The following is a 19913-nucleotide window of genomic DNA, read 5'->3' as shown; positions in this document are numbered from 1 at the left end:
CCAGCATGCTCCGAGAAGAGCAACAGCACAAGTCTGTTTGCCCCACTGCTAGATAACAGCAGAGTTTTGGATTTTAATTACTCTCTTTCACGCTTTCCCCTTGCTGAGAGGCAGGCGAGGCTGTCTTGTTTGTCCTGTGAACGCCAGCCTGCGTTCCTCTTAAGGGTATGACTATTCCTTTTGGCAATGTATTAAACAACTGTGTTAATCAATTACCACTCAAGATGATCTCGAGTCAGTAAACATTCTCAGTCTATTTACCCCTTTTTTTTTTTTTTTCCCACTGCCATGCTTCTTGCAGGCTGCTCCCAGTTTCTGAGAGTGAATTCTGAAATAAACCCCACCGAGTTGCAGCAAGCACCAAGTACCTAGAGAAGCACCGCAGCTCAGCAATGGCCCAGCCCCAGCTCCAGCTCGCTCAGGTTGCGGACGGGAGGCCATCCTTCCTGGAGAAACCTTCCACCTCGACCCAAATTGCCTGCTGGTCACAGCAACCAGATAGGAACTTTTAGAAATAGAGTATAACCAAGAGTTTTAGCAGCTTCCTGTTTTCCTTGAGTATAGTATTAAATATGAACATAAAATGTATTTCTTTTGTACTGTGTAATAACAGATTCCAGTACGTCGATAAGATGTATGAAAAGCCAGGACCAAGGGAAACACAAAATATGCCGTTCTGCCAGCTCAAGGGAGCACACATTAGTGTCTGACAAAACAAGACGGAAGCAAGAGCTATTATATACCTTCATTTTACAGAAATCTTGGCTCAGAGCCGTATTTTTTAAATGTAAGAAAAAGCACACAACTATTTTCACAAACCTATTGTAAAGCTTCATAAATAAACCATTAACAAAATCACCTTGCTTTATTCCTCCACAGTATCTACTAGAAGAAATCAACAGCTAAAAGCATAATTACACAGACCTCTTTGGAGGGACTGCGAGCTGTACAAACCTACTGGGCAACATATTATAGGTGCATTAATCTCACTGACACACAGATATTTAATAAAGCTCAAGTTGGGGCCCTCTTAAGTTTCAGAAAGGAGTTCAAAGTTGCTTCTTGCACCCTGCTACCAGCCTGAGGTCCTGAAGTTTCTTTCCATTTCATTACCCTTTGTCTTTTCAAGTGCTTTTCCTGTCTTTTTTTTCCCCTACGTGAAAGATCAATGCAGAGGGGAAGCTAACAGACTGCAGGCAGTCAGCAAGCGAGGGCTAACAGTGCACATGAAAAACAATGGATTTGTCAATTCTGCTTTAATTTGATGATCCAAATCCTTCCCAACTTTTAGGCGCCCAATTCATACTCAGTGGGGTAAGACACATCTGTAATTACAGGTAGGGCTCTTTATACAAACGTATACAGCAAAACCAGAGCTTTTAAGCCGTTAGTCAAAAAAGACCCCCTGTTCATATCTTTGCCTTGCCATGCACTTGCCTAGTTATTTATGAACACAATTCCACCTGTATTTATGTAGTCATCTTTTATTTATTTTTTTAAGAATTTTTTACTTTCATTTTATTAAATCTTGTTTGCAAACTGCCCTATTGCATTATATTATTTTTCAAGGATCTAAACCGGTTTGAGATAGAGGATTAAAACCTAGCTTCAGCCCCTAGAGTAAATACAAACTGTCGCTAGTCAGCACATTTATTGTGGATTTTCCAAGTGTTAAAAGACCACGGGGGCTGCTTTCTTCTGCCAGTCAGCTCAGAACCATCCTCTTCCAGAAGTGACCTGAAGACACTGTAAAAAGCATTAATTTTTTTCTGGCCTCAAAGACAGACTTGATGATCACCTTCCTTACAAAGTGGAAATGGAGCATATTCACAAAAAACCCTCATGCTAATGATCTTAAAAGGCACAGAGCTGAAAAAGTTCTTCAGGTCATATGTGGATGCATGTTTTACAAAGAAAAAAAATAGTAATACTGAAATACTCTGACAGCAAGGGAAACCTGTACTGTACTCCAGCTGCGCTTCTGCACTGTGCATTGCTAGTTTCTCATGTGGCCTACGGAGGCTCGCTTCAGGTCTTTTAAGAAAATTCCACCTGTTTCCAAAGACAGGTTTTGAAGCAAAACTCTCAACCTTACAGCAACATCAGAAAATACAGTTACAACACATCTAAATGAAAATATCCATCATTTATCCTTCATTCCATCGATGGTGCAGCAGGAAGACACAGCTAAACCAACCCAAGGTCTTAACCATCCCTTCACACTGATGCTGACGTTTACCTGACCTCAAGGTGAGCCAGCCCAAGGAGCTACAGCAGCAAAAGCTGCCGACATTGAGAAAGGTGCTTTGGTTTGGTTCCCTGAACCAGCTCACCAGGAGGTCAGGTAATAGCTAATGCCGTGACAAGGGAGGCTGCAGAACTAGGACGACTCTGCTCAGCCAAGAGATCAGCTTAACTGACTGCTGAACTGTATTTGCCATGCAAAGCAAAGCCGTTGTTTCTCACTTCTATTATCTATTTAAAGGAATTTCAGGTCCTTATTATAAAAAGAGTAGAATTCAATTAGGGTTCAAAAGTTGTTTTCAAATTTAGCTTTAAATCTCATCAACTGATTTGAATATAAAACTAACCACCCTGTAAATTAAGAATTTCAGCATTGTTTGACGGAAACACTTAAAAAAACCCCAACTATTTCACCAGGAAACACTAGCAGACATGGGAAAAGTTGCTGGTGCAGGGACCGAAGTTCCCTTTTTAAAGAAAACTCTGACAAAGAAGAAAACCTACAGTACGTGAAGGAACAAGACAACTCAGATACTGCAAGTAACCGAACCCCACCTGTGCACAGAGAGGGGCTGTGGTCTATGGACAGTGGCATACCAGTGCCCCACTGAAGGTGAAACGCAGCTCCTGCCGCGACCACCCACGGTCCTGCTAGCCCCTGAGCAGCAGCAGCAGGTGGAAGGTGCCAGAGCTCCTTCACTGGGTGGCTAGCAAGCAGCTTTACTTGCACCCTACCCTGCCAGCCTCCAGAGTTAAAGCTAGGAGTGTGCAGTCTGCTCTAGCTCTCGCACCGCAGGCAAGATGGATGCATGGAGTGCTATTAATCTGCAGTTTGTCTGTTCACGCTCAGCTTGCCCTGTGCTGCAAACAGCCACGCAGGCTGTGATGTGGCTGAGGCTGCTCCTGTCCCCTTCTCGCCTTCACCAGCCCCAGGCAGTGCTTTCGTGGGCCTCCACCGCCTTTCGAGGCCGGGATGCCCGAACAGACCAGGACTGATGAAGACAACACTGTGTCTCCCGGGTCAGAAGCTGGAGATGCCCAACAGCACAAACCCGATGAGGATTTGCCAGCAACCAGAGAACTCCGCTGGGAAAACCGGGGCTGGGAGCGTCGCCCCCGCTCCTGGCGAAGGCTGCCGGAGGGCAGGGAAGGCTGAGGAAGGGCGGGCGGGCGGCAGGCATAGGTGGGGGGGAACCACGCACACTTCCCAGCGCCACAAAGCCGGATCAGACGCTGCTTTAGGCGGCGGCGCCCGAGCAGAGGAGCGCAGGGAAACCCCCCGGGGCTCACACCCCCCGGCAGCGGCGGCGGGACCCGCCCGACACCGCCCTCACCCTCCTCAGCCCCGGGCAGCACCCCGCCACCCGCAAGCCGGGGACTTCTCGGGGAACCGGCGCCCAGCCGGGCTCTCCCGAGGCGCTCGGCCGCTCCCCGGCCCGCGTCCGCCCAGGCCGCCCCGGCCCCCCGCGTCCCGTCCCCAGGGGTGGGAAGAGAAAGAGCGGAGAGACGGGAACCAGCGGCCGTACCAGCAGGAGGGTGTCCGGCCCGCGTCTCTGCTTTCTCTTTGGGAGGCGAAGACATTTTTACTGTGGCTGCGGCCCCGCTCCCGCACCGGGCACCCGCACCCCTACGCCGAGCAACGAGCAAGGGCCAGCGCCCAGCCTGCCCCGCGCTGCGCTCCGCGGCCCCGCTCCCGCCCTGTCAACGTGGCCGCCGGGCGCCGCCGCCAGGACGCGCCCACCGAGGGGCGGTGCCCGGGCGCGTCCGCGCTGCCCTGCCGCCACCGCCCCTCCGCGACGTGCAGCCGGGGGAGGGCGGGGCCGGCGGGTGGGGCGGGGCTGGGACGGGCCAGGCCAGGGCGGTGGAGCGGAGTGGGGCGGGGCGGGGCGGAGCGGGGAGGGGCGGTGAGGCTGCCCGCGGCGCGGGGCTGCGGGACCCTCCGCTTTCGCCGCGGCCGGCAGCGGGGGAGCGGGCGGGTGCGCGGGGTGTTACGGCTGGTTCGGTGCACAGCGCCCGCTTGCCTCCCGTTTCCGTCTGTTTCTGTTCCTGTATGTGTTTACCGAGCGTTTTGGGGTTTTTTAATTTCTTGTGATCCCTTTTGCCGCTGCTAAGCGTGAAGTCAGCGTTGCGAAACTGCCGCCCTGCTGAAGCCTGCCTGCCTTTTTCTCGTCCCCTGAGCAATATGAGTTCATCTTGCTCTATGTAGCTGGTTCCCGCAACAGATTCAGACTGCCTTTAAAATCCCCTTTGGATAGCATGTGTAATTTCAGAGGGTAATGCACCTTTTTATTTAATTGCTACGAGACAACGGCGCAGGCAATTAGCATGATTCTGAATTATGTGCTCGTACACTTCAAATAATAATTTTCATTACTGACTAATTGGCAGTTCACATCTTCCACTTCTGTTTTGTTCCGCCAAACCACGTCTGTGGGAAGTGGCGTGTACAGCGCCCATCTTGCCCGCGCTTCAGATCTCATTGCTTTTCTCTTTGAAATCGCGGTGCTGACTCCCACCGGTTTACGAAATTTTTCAAACGCTTCACTTACATTTTCCAAGTGATGTGGAAAGGCATGGAGCGTGATATCTAAATTAATTATCTTAACAGCAAAGTGTAAACCATGCTGGCTATTCGAGTTCTCTTCTATAATTTGACATAAGGAAAGTGAGTCCCTCAAAACATGAGTGTAAGATGGTTGGAAGTCGAAGTTCTCAAAAGTGCTGTAGTAATACTGTGTCCTAGCTACGTTATAAGGGAATTAATGTAGTAATATTTTAGTTATTTACTAGCGCTCTTTGTTAAAATTATATTGCCATTGTCAAAATAAAAGTAATAGGTAAATATACAGGGGTTTTTTTTTGTCAACAGTCCAAAATATAATCACACCATAGTATCCCTAACAGCCTGCATGAACAAATGTTGTAAAAATGCTGTAACTAGGTTCTTGCATTTTGCTGCTGGGTAATTTCAGCTTCTTACACGTATGGCACTGTAGAGTCTCGGATTATATTTTCAGCTCTGTCACCTGTGTAGCCTAATAAAAATGACTCCAATTCCCTTTCCAGTCTCTGTCAGAGTCTATTCAGATCATAATTTTTTCTAGAGCAGAATTATCTCCTAAATGGAGATTTTAATGCTGCTTTGTTTACAGAATCACAGAATCACAGAATCACAGAATGTTAGGGATTGGAAGGGACCTCAAAAGATCATCTAGTCCAATCCCCCTGCCGGAGCAGGATTGCCTAGACCATATCACACAGGAACGCGTCCAGGCGGGTTTTGAATATCTCCAGAGAAGGAGACTCCACAACCTCTCTGGGCAGCCTGTTCCAGTGTTCGGTCACCCTCACCGTAAAGAAGTTTTTCCTCATATTTATGTGGAACCTCCTGTGTTCCAGCTTGCACCCATTGCCCCTTGTCCTGTCAAGGGATGTCACTGAGAAGAGCCTGGCTCCATCCTCTTGACACTTGCCCTTTACATATTTATAAACATTAATGAGGTCACCCCTCAGTCTCCTTTTCTCCAAGCTAAAGAGACCCAGCTCCCTCAGCCTCTCCTCATAAGGGAGATGTTCCACTCCCTTAATCATCTTCGTGGCTCTGCGCTGGACTCTCTCTAGCAGTTCCCTGTCCTTCTTGAACTGAGGGGCCCAGAACTGGACACAATACTCCAGATGCGGCCTCACCAGGGCAGAGTAGAGGGGGAGGAGAACCTCTCTCAACCTGCTAACCACACCCCTTCTAATACACCCCAGGATGCCATTGGCCTTCTTGGCCACAAGGGCACACTGCTGGCTCATGGTCATCCTGCTGTCCACTAGGACCCCCAGGTCCCTTTCCCCTACGCTGCTCTCCAACAGCTCTGCCCCCAACTTGTACTGGTACATGGGGTTATTCTTGCCCAGATGCAGGACTCTACACTTGCCCTTGTTATATTTCATTAAATTTCTCCCCGCCCAACTCTCCAGCCTGTCCAGGTCTCTGAATGGCTGCGCAGCCTTCCGGCGCGTCAGCCACTCCTCCCAGTTTTGTGTCATCAGCGAACTTGCTGACAGAGCACTCTAATCCCTCATCCAAGTCATTAATGAATATATTGAATAGTACTGGTCCCAGTACCGACCCTTGAGGGACTCCGCTAGACACAGGCCTCCAACTGGACTCTGTCCCACTGACCACCACTCTCTGGCTTCTTTCCTTCAGCCAGTTCACAATCCACCTCACTACCCGATCATCCAGACCACACTTCCTCAGTTTAGCTGCGAGGATGCTGTGGGAGACCGTGTCAAACGCCTTACTGAAATCAAGATAGACCACATCCACAGCTTTACCATCATCTATCTACCGGGTTACATCCTCATAAAAGGCTATCAAGTTGGTTGAGCATGACTTCCCCTTGGTGAAGCCATGCTGAGTGCCCCTAGTTATCCCCCTATCCTTGATGTGCCTAGAGACAGCATCAAGAACAAGTTGTTCCATCACCTTTCCGGGGATGGAGGTGAGGCTGACCGGTCTATAGTTACCCGGGTCCTCCTTCTTGCCCTTTTTGAAGACTGGAGTGACATTCGCTTTCCTCCAGTCCTCAGGCACCTCTCCCGTTGCCCACGACTTAGCAAAGATGATGGAGAGTGGCCTAGCGATGACTTCCGCCAGCTCCCTCAGCACCCGCGGGTGCATCCCATCAGGGCCCATGGATTTATGGACGTCCAGGTTGCTTAATTGGTCCCTGACCCAGCCCTCATCTACCAAGACAGATTCCTCCTCTATCCTGACTTCTTCTGGGGCCTCAGGGGTCCGGGGCTCCTCAGGACAGCCTCCAACAGTATAGACAGAGGCAAAGAAGGCATTCAGTAACTCCGCCTTCTTTTTATCCTCTGTCTCCAGGACCCCCACCTCATTCATCAGTGGGCCTACATTGCCTCTAGTGTTGGCTTTACCTGCAATGTATTTGAAGAAGCCCTTTCTGTTGTCCTTGACCTCTCTTGCAAGGTTCAATTCCAAGGAGGCCTTAGCTTTCCTAGTTGCCTCCCTACATCCTCTGACAACAGACTTCTATTCCTCCCAAGTGGCCAGCCCCTCCTTCCATGATCTGTACACCCTCTTCTTCCACTTGAGTTTGCCCAGCAGTTCCCTGTTCAACCATGCAGGTCTCCTGGTACCCTTCCTTGACTTCCTACCTGCTGGGATGCTCTGATCTTGAGCTCGGAAGAAGCAGTCCTTGAATGCTAACCAACTATCTTGGGCCCCCTTACCTTCTAGTACCCTGTCCCATGGGATTTCCCCTAGCAATTGCTTGAAAAGGCCAAAGTTGCCCCTCCTGAAGTCCAGGGTTGTAATTCTGCTAGCTATTCTGTTCCTGCCACATGAGATCCTGAACTCTACCATCTCATGGTCACTACAACCAAGGCTGCCTTCAACCTTCACCTCTTCAACCAGACCATCCTTGTTAGTGAGGATAAGATCCAGCAGCGCTCCTCTCCTAGTTGGCTCATCCACCATTTGCATCAGAAAGTTATCATCAATGCACTGGAGGAACCTCCTGGACTGAGGATGGCTGGCTGAGTAGGCCTCCCAGCAAATATCAGGGTAGTTGAAATCCCCCATGACAACCAGGCCCTGTAATTGCGAGACTGCTCTCAGCTGCCTGTAGAAGGCCTCATCACCCTCCTCATCCTGATCCGGTGGCCTGTAATAGACACCCACAACAGTATCACCCCTGCCAGCCTGCCCCTTAATTCGCACCCACAAACTCTCAACTCGCTCCTGATCCGCCTCTGGACAGAACTCAATACATTCTAGCTGCTCACTCACATAAAGAGCAACTCCACCACCTCTTCTTCGCGGCCTGTCTTTCCTGAACAGGACATAGCCATCCATGACCACATTCCAGTCATGCGAGGCGTCCCACCAAGTCTCTGTAATTGCCACTAAATCATAGCCCCCCAACCGCACACGGATTTCTAACTCCTCCTGCTTATTCCCCATGCTGCGTGCATTGGTGTACAGGCATTTCAGGGAGCGAGCTGAGCACACCGATTTCACCCCAGGGGGATGGGAGGCCTCCTGGTCTACCTCAACACTAGAGCGTTGCCCCAGTGGTGCAAGCCCAGCTACTACCCCATCCCCCTTCGAATCTAGTTTAAAGCTCTCCGAATGAGCCCTGCTAATTCCTGTCCTCTGGACAGGAATTTAGTGTCCCCTGGATTCGAATTCAAATACTATATTTTCAGTTATTCTTGGTTTTCCCAGGTATGTTTGATTTGGATTTCCCTGTGCTGGTTACTAGAGTCGATATGAATTTTTGCTATTGCAGGTCAACCAGCTGTTACAGAACTGAAATTAAAGAAAATGTGCTTTATGACGTTAGAAAACAACAAGTTAATAGTTTTTCTGTAAGAATCAGTAATAATTTTGTATTTTAGTGCAAGGATTTGATATGTGGAGGTGCACTGGGAAGAAGAATTGCATCAAAAATGTGCTTCGGCTGTTCTTGTGAAAGCTAGCAACATTTCATAACATTACAAGACTGCTTGTCTCCATTAACACGAGTACTTGCATGAAGGCTTGCTGTAGCTTCACTGCTAACATGCGACATCTGTCTCAGGTATGTTTCAGAAACACAGGGCTGAAACAGGGTATTTCCTGCAAATGCAGCTGTGAATCAGGTTTGGAAGCTGGGATCCCAAGGCAAGATGTTCTGGTGCAGAAGGAGCAAGGACTGGAAGAGGGGAAGGAAGATGGAAACAGGAAAAACCAAGGCGCAGGAGGACTTGGCCTGGGTGGACAAGGAGATGAGGACAAGTTGAGTAGGCGGTGGTGGAGAGGTGACATGAGAATTGTGGAAGCAGAGCAACTGCCACGGTGGGAGATAAGAAACATCTTTCCTCAAGCAATGAAGTGGAAGCCAGGACTGGTTGGATGAGTTGAGGATGAGAAGCCCGGAGGGAGGGAGGGCAGACCAAAGGCAGGTCAGGCAGGAGGAAGCATGCAGAGGGTCAGGCTTGTGGGAGGGAGAGGGAAGGATCTTCGCTGCTTTCCAGAGCCTGAAGGTTCTCAGACCTTGCTATGATTGTCAGTACCTATAATTACTCATTTCCTCAAGTGACAGGGGCCTGTGCAAATGCTAAGTTTCTGTGCTCGCAGAAGAATTATATACGTGTCAGTATGATACCATAGGATAGAATTTAGTTTTCAGTTATTTATTCTATCATTGTTTTTAAAATATTTCAAGAAAAGCAAAAAGGAGACAAAAATCCAAAATAAAAAAAAAAAAATTGAGATTTGTAAAACAGAGCACCTAAATGAGGAGATGCTGTAAAGGTTGTAAGTGAGATTTCACTTTTGTGAAACAGAGGGATTGTTTCTTTGGCAGATCTAAGGCAACATGCATTTCTCTGGCCAGCGGCGGTGCTATAATATTAGTAGCAATGTCCTTCTTGATTATACCAATGTACAAGAAAGACAGGCATTAAAATGCCAGGAGTTTTCAGTCACTTTGTCGTTTCCAGCAGTCCCATTGTTTGTACTGGCATGTGCGAATGGGAGCAACTGAGGGAAACTTTGGAGGAAAACAGGCACAGGGTTTTTATAAAATGTTGGCAGTGGAGTAACTTCCTTTGCCAAGTCAGCCACGCCTGGTGCTGACACCCCGTTCCCAGAGACTGTAGCAAAGGCAAGTCTCTGCTGGAAAACTAGTGAATGACAGCATCACGAGACAGGGCACTGAAATGCAGCAGCATCGTGAGGGAACAGTATATAAATCAGCTGCTTAGAATATTTTTATTTCATGTTTTAACGTGTTTTGAAGATCAGTGGATGTTTTAGAATAAGAGCATTTTTGTGAAGGATTCTGCAACACATCTCTCCAATTAATAGGTGAGAGCTCATAATAGACGTCTCAAGTATCTGTGACATTATCCAGCACAACCAAAAAGAGTACTCTCCAAGTAAAATATTATGTTAGCTAAAATAGCAAGCAGAAAGAAGTGACATCTTTTGTGGTGACAGTGCAGGCGAAAACCCAGCTTCTACATTAAAAAACAAAAAAAAGCAACCAAAAAGAGGAAAAGAGAGCTTTAGAGATCCTAAAGGCTAGGTTAGATGAGATTAGATAGGAAAAAAAAAAAAGCATGCATGTGAAAACTATTTTCAGATGCAGTTGGCCCTTCACAACACTTCTGACAGTAATACTAGGTTATTATTTTTGTGCTTTATTGCCCAAAGTATGTACAGTCTTTTAAAAATAGGCAGCCTGTTGAACTGTGGTTACGACACCATTTATGTCTATTTTGAAAATACTCCCCAGGACTTCACAGATGACTGCAATTTTGGTGCTTTCACTGGGGCCTGCAGCTAAACTTCGTGTTCTTTCTGAAAATACTGAAACACAGAAAAACCTGGATTCAGGTCAGGGGGAATTATAATAATTCAGCCTCGGGTCACTCGACACTTAGACAGCTAAATGATTTGCCACAGCCCTCGACTTCTGCCATCTTTTCCAGTACACGTACGCACGTGCATGCTGTAAATCCCGGGGAGCAGGGTAAACTGCTCTGTATGTAGCTATAGGGTGGTCAGAACTCTCTCAGTGAGTAGTTTTTTGCCAAATTTATAAGTAAGCATAAAGTCAGTGAAAACTACTAGCTGGTTTTGATAATGCATCCAAAATAGTTTCTTCTGAAAACAATTAATTGTTTTGAAAGTTGGGCTGGTGTGTTTCAACAGCATATTTTAAGATTTTGCTATTTTGAAAGATTAAAAACCACTGAGAAACGAAATAATTTTTCTCTTTTTTTTTTCTTCACAACTAGTTAATAAAAATATCAGTTCTGCATGTCGTTCTAATCCTTTGTGACATTTTTAGGGTAGCATGTTCAGTTTCTGAGAAATGGTAGACAAACTAAAGGGTTTTCTTTGGAATTTGATCTTTCACTTTGACTTTTTGAGTTTGCGCATTTTTCCTTGCGTATGTCGCTACCCACTACTTAAAACGATGGGTTTACAATCTGTTACAGTCACAAAATGGGAAAGTTCCCTGCTTTTCTACTTCCGTGGCAATACATAGAGACTTTATCAAAAGCCAAATAATGGTGGTTTCTGTTCTGTCCCCTGCTACTCCGGATTAAGAAAAGGGTGCAGTTTTTGAGACTACGGTTTGCTAGGAAATCTTCAGAGGTTGTGTGGGCCGCCATCCAAAAAGGTGATTTTGTTATAATGTGCAGAACTGGGAAAACAGTTTGTGTAAGAAAACAAGTAAACAAATTTGGGGCAAGAAAGTAAGATATGCTTTAGTATCCATTTTCCACTCTTCCCTTACCAACTGTTGTGGCATTGACTTAATGATTAAAGCGGCTTGGGTTGCCAGTGTTTGCTGGATTCTCCATGTTTTGATGGTCTGATTGATTCCATGTTGTTACTCTAACTGCACTGTTACTCTGACAAGGAACACAAATTTACTTGCTCGCTGGATTTACTAGCTCAGTTTTCCAGGAAAACCTATATAGTTCATTTTTTTCTTTAGAATTAGAATAAGTTCCCACCAGGGCAAACATATAAATCTGTTGAGTGTTGAAAGTTACTGAATTGAATCATAATGTAATTGTAAAACTCAAACGCTCTTTTATCTTAGTGTTTTATTAAATTTCCTTGGAGATGTTTCTGCTAGGAAGTGTACAACGGGTCTATCTCGTCAGAAAGGTGGAATGATGTTTTCATAAAGAAATGTTGCAACCTCACATTGCTACTCATGTTATATTGTCATAAAGTTCAGACTTCTTGGCTGTTACCAAACATTAAATGAGCACAAAAAGCAATTTCTCAGTATGATGGATTACTGCTGAGGGGATCAAATTCAGGAGGTTTCTAGCAAGTGAAGAAGTTGCTCTGTATGCCTTTTTTGCAAAAGGATTCTGTTCTTCTGTTAATAGTTATGTTAGATGCAATTACTGATTTTTACATTTGCTTCTCTCCACCGTTGTTTATAATATTATCTTAGCTGTTAAGTTTTAGACATGGTGTGTGCTAGAGTGACATAGTTTGTACTATGTTTCTTTTCTTTCAAGAACAGTTACAGGTTGTTATTTGACATAGGGCTGAAGTAGAAATTTATATTGACTTCATGGCAGAATTCTGCCTTTAGGGAAAACCCAAATGGAAACCACTATCACAATACGGCCTCACATTAAGCTAAAATTTAGTAGTTGTCATTACAGTCTTTATAAATGTCTCTACCACTGTATACTACAAGGAAAATAAAGCAAAATACAATGAATAAACCTCTGTGACTTTACAGAGACTTCACACTACAAAATGTTGCTATCCATTCTTCCTCTGATTCAGTGCAATTCAATTCTGCCTTAGGACACTATTCACAGTGATAATACTACAAAAGTATTCTTATATGGAAGATTAATAAAGCCATTTATAGATTCAAAGGAAGGGATGGAGGAAGGAGGGAGGAGGACAGAGGGAAAAAGAAAGAGGGAAAGAGAAAGAACCAATGCACGCAGCATGGGGAATAAGCAGGAGGAGTTAGAAATCCATGTTCGGTCAGGGGGCTATGATCTAGTGGCAATTACAGAGACTTGGTGGGACGCCTCGCATGACTGGAATGTGGTCATGGATGGCTATGTCCTGTTCAGGAAAGACAGGCCGCGAAGGAGAGGTGGTGGAGTTGCTCTTTATGTGAGTGAGCAGCTAGAATGTATTGAGTTCTGTCCAGAGGCGGATCAGGAGCGAGTTGAGAGTTTGTGGGTGCGAATTAAGGGGCAGGCTGGCAGGGGTGATACTGTTGTGGGTGTCTATTACAGGCCACCGGATCAGGATGAGGAGGGTGATGAGGCCTTCTACAGGCAGCTGAGAGCAGTCTCGCAATTACAGGGCCTGGTTGTTGTGGGGGATTTCAACTACCCTGATATTTGCTGGGAGGCCTACTCAGCCAGCCATCCTCAGTCCAGGAGGTTCCTCCAGTGCGTTGATGATAACTTTCTGATGCAAATGGTGGATGAGCCAACTAGGAGAGGAGCGCTGCTGGGTCTGATCCTCACTAACAAGGAGGGTCTGGTTGAAGAGGTGAAGGTTGAGGGCAGCCTTGGTTGTAGCGACCATGAGATGGTAGAGTTCAGGATCTCATGTGGCAGGAACAGAATAGCTAGCAGAATCACAACCCTGAACTTCAGGAGGGCCAACTTCGGCCTTTTCAGGCAATTGCTAGGGGAAATCCCATGGGACAGGGTACTAGAAGGTAAGGGGGCCCAAGATAGTTGGTTAGCATTCAAGGACTGCTTCTTCCGAGCTCAAGATCAGAGCATCCCAACAGGTAGGAAGTCAAGGAAGGGTACCAGGAGACCTGCATGGTTGAACAGGGAACTGCTGGGCAAACTCAAGTGGAAGAAGAGGGTGTACAGATCATGGAAGGAGGGGCTGGCCACTTGGGAGGAATAGAAGTCTGTTGTCAGAGGATGTAGGGAGGCAACTAGGAAAGCTAAGGCCTCCATGGAATTAAACCTTGCAAGAGAGGTCAAGGACAACAGAAAGGGCTTCTTCAAATACATTGCAGGTAAAGCCAACACTAGAGGCAATGTAGGCCCACTGATGAATGAGGTGGGGGTCCTGGAGACAGAGGATAAAAAGAAGGCGGAGTTACTGAATGCCTTCTTTGCCTCTGTCTATACTGTTGGAGGCTGTCCTGAGGAGCCCCGGACCCCTGAGGCCCCAGAAGAAGTCAGGATAGAGGAGGAATCTGTCTTGGTTGATGAGGGCTGGGTCAGGGACCAATTAAGCAACCTGGACGTCCATAAATCCATGGGCCCTGATGGGATGCACCCGCGGGTGCTGAGGGAGCTGGCGGAAGTCATCGCTAGGCCACTCTCCATCATCTTTACTAAGTCGTGGGCAACGGGAGAGGTGCCTGAGGACTGGAGGAAAGCGAATGTCACTCCAGTCTTCAAAAAGGGCAGGAAGGAAGACCCGGGTAACTATAGACCGGTCAGCCTCACCTCCATCCCCGGAAAGGTGATGGAACAACTTGTTCTTGGTGCTGTCTCTAGGCACATCAAGGATAGGGGGATCATTAGGGGCACTCAGCATGGCTTCACCAACGGGAAGTCATGCTCAACCAACTTGATAGCCTTTTATGAGGATGTTACCTGGTGGATAGATGATGGTAAAGCTGTGGATGTGGTCTATCTCGATTTCAGTAAAGCGTTTGACACGGTCTCCCACAGCATCCTCACAGCTAAACTGGGGAAGTGTGGTCTGGATGATCGGGTAGTGAGGTGGATTGTGAACTGGCTGAAGGAAAGAAGCCAGAGAGTAGTGGTCAGTGGGATAAAGTCCAGTTGGAGGTCTGTGTCTAGTGGAGTTCCGCAAGGGTCGGTACTGGGACCAGTTCTATTCAATATATTCATTAATGACTTGGATGAGGGATTAGAGTGCGCTGTCTGCAAGTTCGCTGATGACACAAAACTGGGAGGAGTGGCTGATGTGCCGGAAGGCTGCGCAGCCATTCAGAGAGACCTGGACAGGCTGGAGAGTTGGGCGGGGAGAAATTTAATGAAATATAACAAGGGCAAGTGTAGAGTCCTGCATCTGGGCAAGAATAACCCCATGTACCAGTACAAGTTGGGGGCAGAGCTGTTGGAGAGCAGCGTAGGGGAAAGGGACCTGGGGGTCCTAGTGGACAACAGGATGACCATGAGCCAGCAGTGTGCCCTTGTGGCCAAGAAGGCCAATGGCATCCTGGGGTGTATTAGAAGGGGTGTGGTCAGCAGGTCGAGAGAGGTTCTCCTCCCCCTCTACTCTGCCCTGGTGAGGCCGCATCTGGAGTATTGTGTCCAGTTCTGGGCCCCTCAGTTCAAGAAGGACAGGGAACTGCTAGAGAGAGTCCAGCGCAGAGCCACGAAGATGATTAAGGGAGTGGAACATCTCCCTTATGAGGAGAGGCTGAGGGAACTGGGTCTCTTTAGCTTAGAGAAGAGGAGACTGAGGGGTGACCTCATTAATGTTTATAAATATGTAAAGGGCAAGTGTCAAGAGGATGGAGCCAGGCTCTTCTCAGTGACATCCCTTGACAGGACAAGGGGCAATGGGTGCAAGCTGGAACACAGGAGGTTCCACTTAAATTTGAGGAAAAACTTCTTTACGGTGAGGGTGACTGAACACTGGAACAGGCTGCCCAGAGAGGTTGTGGAGTCTCCTTCTCTGGAGACATTCAAAACCCGCCTGGACGCGTTCCTGTGTGATATGGTCTAGGCAATCCTGCCCCGGCAGGGGGATTGGACTAGATGATCTTTCGAGGTCCCTTCCAATCCCTAACATTCTGTGATTCTGTGATTCTGTGGTTCTGTGATTCTGTGAAAGAAAGAAGGAAAGTAAGAAGGGAGGGAGAGAGGGAGGAAAGAAGATGGCTAGTGCAATAGGGAAAGTAAAAGCCATCCTTTGGAGTTTTTTCATCCAAAGGTCTCAACATTCAGCTTAAAGGCCATCATTTTCATTATCCCCTGCCTTACAATGGGTAAATGGAAGTACAGAGAGGTAAAAATAAGTTGCCAAAGCCAAACTAGCAGCAGAGATGAAAACAGAAGCCAGGCCTCTTGAGACACAGTTCCCTTTCCATTAGGTCTCATTAGACTGGGACTTACTAAAGAAATTGTGTATTTTATCATTATAGTTAATGGGCACATTACTGCTGCCTAGTTAGAGAGGGTCTTCTTCTAGCTCTGTGGATGGCAAGGCTTCCCTCCACACAAGTGTGAGAGTGCACAGCCTCTTGGGTTTTTTTGAATCACGTGGAAGCTTCACTGCCAGTGGAAATGGAGACTGCGATTGCTTCTGGGAGCTACTGGTATGGCTCCCAAATGAGGCTCAAGAGAATCAGGTGTTGTACTCGGCTTTGGGTCTTACCCCTTCTCTGTTCCTCTGTTTCCCAATCACTCTGTCTTTGAGATTCCAACTGATTTGGACCTGTGGAAGCTGTGCTATTTCAGTAAAGGAAAGAATTAATGTTGGTGAAAAAAAAAAGTGAAAATGAAAAAAAATAGAGCTAATTTAAATTCTTAGTATTTCCAAGCACATTGGATTTGGTGGTTGGGTTTTTTTTCTACATTTTATTTCTAAAAACAGTTAACATCAGAACATTGGGGGGTTTTGTGGTTGTGATGGGACCTGAGAACCTGGCTGACTGCAAGCCTTGCACTAAGCACTCATTGCAGAAGTGATGGTTACTTAGTGTCCATATTTCGTATTTAGGGTCAGATACCACATCCATGGTAAATAACACTAAACTTCATTGATTTCAATATCTTCAGGTTCTTTCTATTCTTTCATAGAAATTGTTCTTGGCTTCAGAGGGAGTTTTGCATGTACCCAAGTATGGACAATTGGCCCTAGCTTCTAGGAAATAACTTTTTAAGACTGCAGGGTTGGCTGTTACAGGTGCTAAACAGCTGCCATTAACACAAGCTCATCATAGGTCAGCACCTTTCAGTACCTGACAGGGTGACTGTCCTGGAGCTTAGGCTCAAGCAACCACTCCTAAAGGCACACGAGTGAAGTTGGTATTCAGCTTCCCACAGTAACAGTACCTGACATAGGCTTTACCTGACCCTGCTTTATCCTTCCAATGGATAGACAGACCTATTCTAAAAACTGCTTTTTCTCCCAGAAGAGCCTTAGTGCCTTAGTTTCAGAGCTTTGGTGGTTGACCTAAGATTTCTGTTAACTTTGCAGAGAACGTATAAATTGCAAAGTTCAGGTCTTTATGCGTTATTTATTTATGTGCCTTCCAGAGAACATTAAGTAATAGACAACAAGAAAATATATGTTGTGGTGTATATTTAGTCCAAATGTGTCTTTGTCTAGAGTAATGTAGTTGTTTTTTAATCTTTGAACTGATCTTAACACATAGCTCAGTTGTAAATCTACCCCATAATTTTTCTTTAGAAACACTACTTTACATTACAGAGAGAACTAATTGCTAAACAGCAAAAATCCCTTTTCAGTTGAATTCTAGATGCCAGATTTCCAACTATAATTCTTCTTCATTCTTACTAGAAGGAGTCTGAGTGTGTCAACATTCTTATTGATGTATTCTGCTGAATGCTTTGTTATAAACTGAACATAATTAAATGTAAGTAGACTGGTATTTCATCACAGCTCAAGGGTATAAGGCTAACACATTCTTTCTCCTGTTATCTCTCCAGTCCTCTTTGTTCTTATATGAAAAGAATGCAAAGTATCAGCATTCTTTAGGGTTGGGAAATCTTACAACCTCTTCTTAGGCAACTGCAGCATTTGAACAATGGTGGTAGGGTTGTTTTGCTTTTCAGTTGTGTTCCAGAATTATGTCAGTTTTAATGAGTATATTTTCAAAATACTTGCTGGTTGAGAGCTAAAGGTTACAAGATGTTTTTAAAGTTTGCATCTATATTTTATTTTCCTTTGCACAAAGATTCCATTTGTTTACCAGTTTTCATTTTTTTCCACTTGTCCAGACTACAGAATTTAACTTAATTTATTTTAGTTACTAGAATTCAATTTTTATAGTTTTCACAGAAGTCTAGTTTTATGTTCAACAGTTATCCTGTGTTAAGTGTTTATCAAAATATCATTAGAAGGTTTTTCATGCTTGTACTGGGTCTGGCTGGGATGGAGGTAATTCTCGTCATAGCGACCCATATGATGCTGTGTTTTGGATTTGTGACCAAAACAGTGTTGATAGCACAGCAGTGTTTTGGCTATTGCTGAGCAGTGCTTGCACAGCATCAAGGCTGATGCTGAGGGAAGAACATACCAGTAAAAACTGAGGCAAAAAAGGCACTGAGTACTTCACCTTGTCCATATTCATTGTCACTAGGTCCCCTAGGTAGAGGACCTACAGCAGATCCAAGTTTTCTCTAGCCTTCATTTTTCTGCCAATGTACTTACAGAAGTCCTTCTTAACAGACTTTCCTAGCCATGCTAGTTTGTCATCCAACTAGGCTTTAGCTTTACTAACTCCATCCCTGCACACGGTATAATATATTATAGTGTATAAAGATGTAATTAGATAGTATGTATATACACATATACAGCTATATCTAATAAAATACAATAAAAGTACTGTACAAGGTGAAGAGCTAAATGCAGAGTGGGTATGTCATCAAACTGTGTGTAAACAGATTTTTATATTTTAAAAAAATTAGAATATGTAGCAGTATATTTATTGCATTTACAGCAGGTGTGGATAGACCAATCAGACTGTCATATGAGGAACCACTTCAGTTTCTTCTCAAAACTCCAAAAGAACAGTAAGATACACTTTAGTATGCATCACATGGTACCTAACAGCCACGTGTGAAGGTAAAGGTCTGTCTAGCCTAATGAGTGAAGCTCTATAACTGCCCGTAAGTACAGGGCCTGTATTCTCTACACTTGTTTCCAAGAAATCCAGGTCTGACCATCTCTCAGTCCCAGCCTATGACCTGGGACTCCTACATCATTCCATAAAATCCATCAGCCTTGTACTCAGAAGAATGGCTATGGACTGACTTTTTCTACGGGATGTTGCCAGGCCCCGCTCAATGAGGAAATCCATATTGTGCTACATATGCAATGCAGAGGTCATTTTTCTCCAGTTTTACCTTCCCTGAGAACCTCAAAAGCTCCTCAGAATGTGCTTTTATAGGCTCTCCATATCTTTGGTGCATATAGGCCTGCGGCCCTTGACTTAACTCTTACTCAGGATCCATAGGTGCAAAGTCATTGCCCTGAGCAATCCACTGGCTGAAGAGCTACTTTCCCAAACAGACCTGTTAACCTGGAACTAAAATGAATTGCCTCGAATATGTTTACTCAGGCCTGCTATGTCCTTATTTGGAATAAGGTGCAATACCATCAGCCCTGCACCACAGACTCCTTACAAGTTTATGTTATGGTGAATCATGTTGCCCATTAACAGACAAGCCTCTTTTGTATATGACCATCAAATTTTGTGGTGGTTAGTGCACCATGCCTTCAGTGCAATCACTACCACTATGCATACAAGATCTAAGTGTCCCCCAGCAACACCTGCAGTCATTTGAGTGGTCTTTCTTGGCCCCCTTGTACTTTTGATTTCTATCCACTCCTCCTGTGGCAGCATGGGTTGGTCCTATGTGGGTGTCTAGCTTGTTTACCTTCCCAAGAAAGCTTCTGCACAGAAACCCTCTGTCCTCTTCTGTAGCCATAGGGACTTCTTACCTCCCTGCTACCACAGTCTGTGACCACACTGTTGTGTACTACTGTCCTTTCTTCCCTCCCTTTCTAGCAATTCCTGAGGACACTAAGCTACCAGAGGCTTTCCACTTCCCATTTCAATGCCTGTACTGCATTTTGATGAATTACCAGAGGCTGTACTGGCCACCGAACAACCTATTGACATTGCTTTCTTGAAGAAATACTGTCCTGGGATCTCGAATCACAGCAAATTGAAACCATGATGGTGAGCTGGTAATAGCTAAAATACCAATTTGGTGTTACAATTTGCAAGGCATGTTACAAGGCCATGGGGAAGAATGACTGATACTGCTATGTCAAGGAAAATGTGTACCAAAGAACTAGTTGAGAGTCACCACCATCATTTATGGACACTCTGCGAGGATAAGAGGGGAGCTGAATGGATCATTCTGAATTCATCACATCCTTTTGTCAATAT

At 45.8% G+C, this 19913-nt stretch overlaps 1 protein-coding gene across 1 annotated transcript in view; it reads right to left on the bottom strand.

The window, feature by feature from the left end:
• Window positions 1–3959, bottom strand: part of DAP (death associated protein) — a 64520-nt gene extending 60561 nt beyond the window's left edge. The window contains exon 1 of the mRNA XM_068396471.1: window positions 3771–3959. Coding sequence (XP_068252572.1) covers window positions 3771–3825 — 55 coding nt within the window. The 5' untranslated portion in view covers window positions 3826–3959. The remainder of the gene's footprint in view (window positions 1–3770) is intronic.
• Between the last annotated feature and the right edge of the window lie 15954 nt (window positions 3960–19913).

The sequence above is a fragment of the Nyctibius grandis genome, chromosome 3, assembly GCF_013368605.1.
Source record: "Nyctibius grandis isolate bNycGra1 chromosome 3, bNycGra1.pri, whole genome shotgun sequence".
Lineage (NCBI taxonomy): Eukaryota > Metazoa > Chordata > Aves > Nyctibiiformes > Nyctibiidae > Nyctibius > Nyctibius grandis.
Note: the sequence above shows the minus strand (reverse complement) of the source record. Positions and strands in the feature narration are given on the sequence as shown.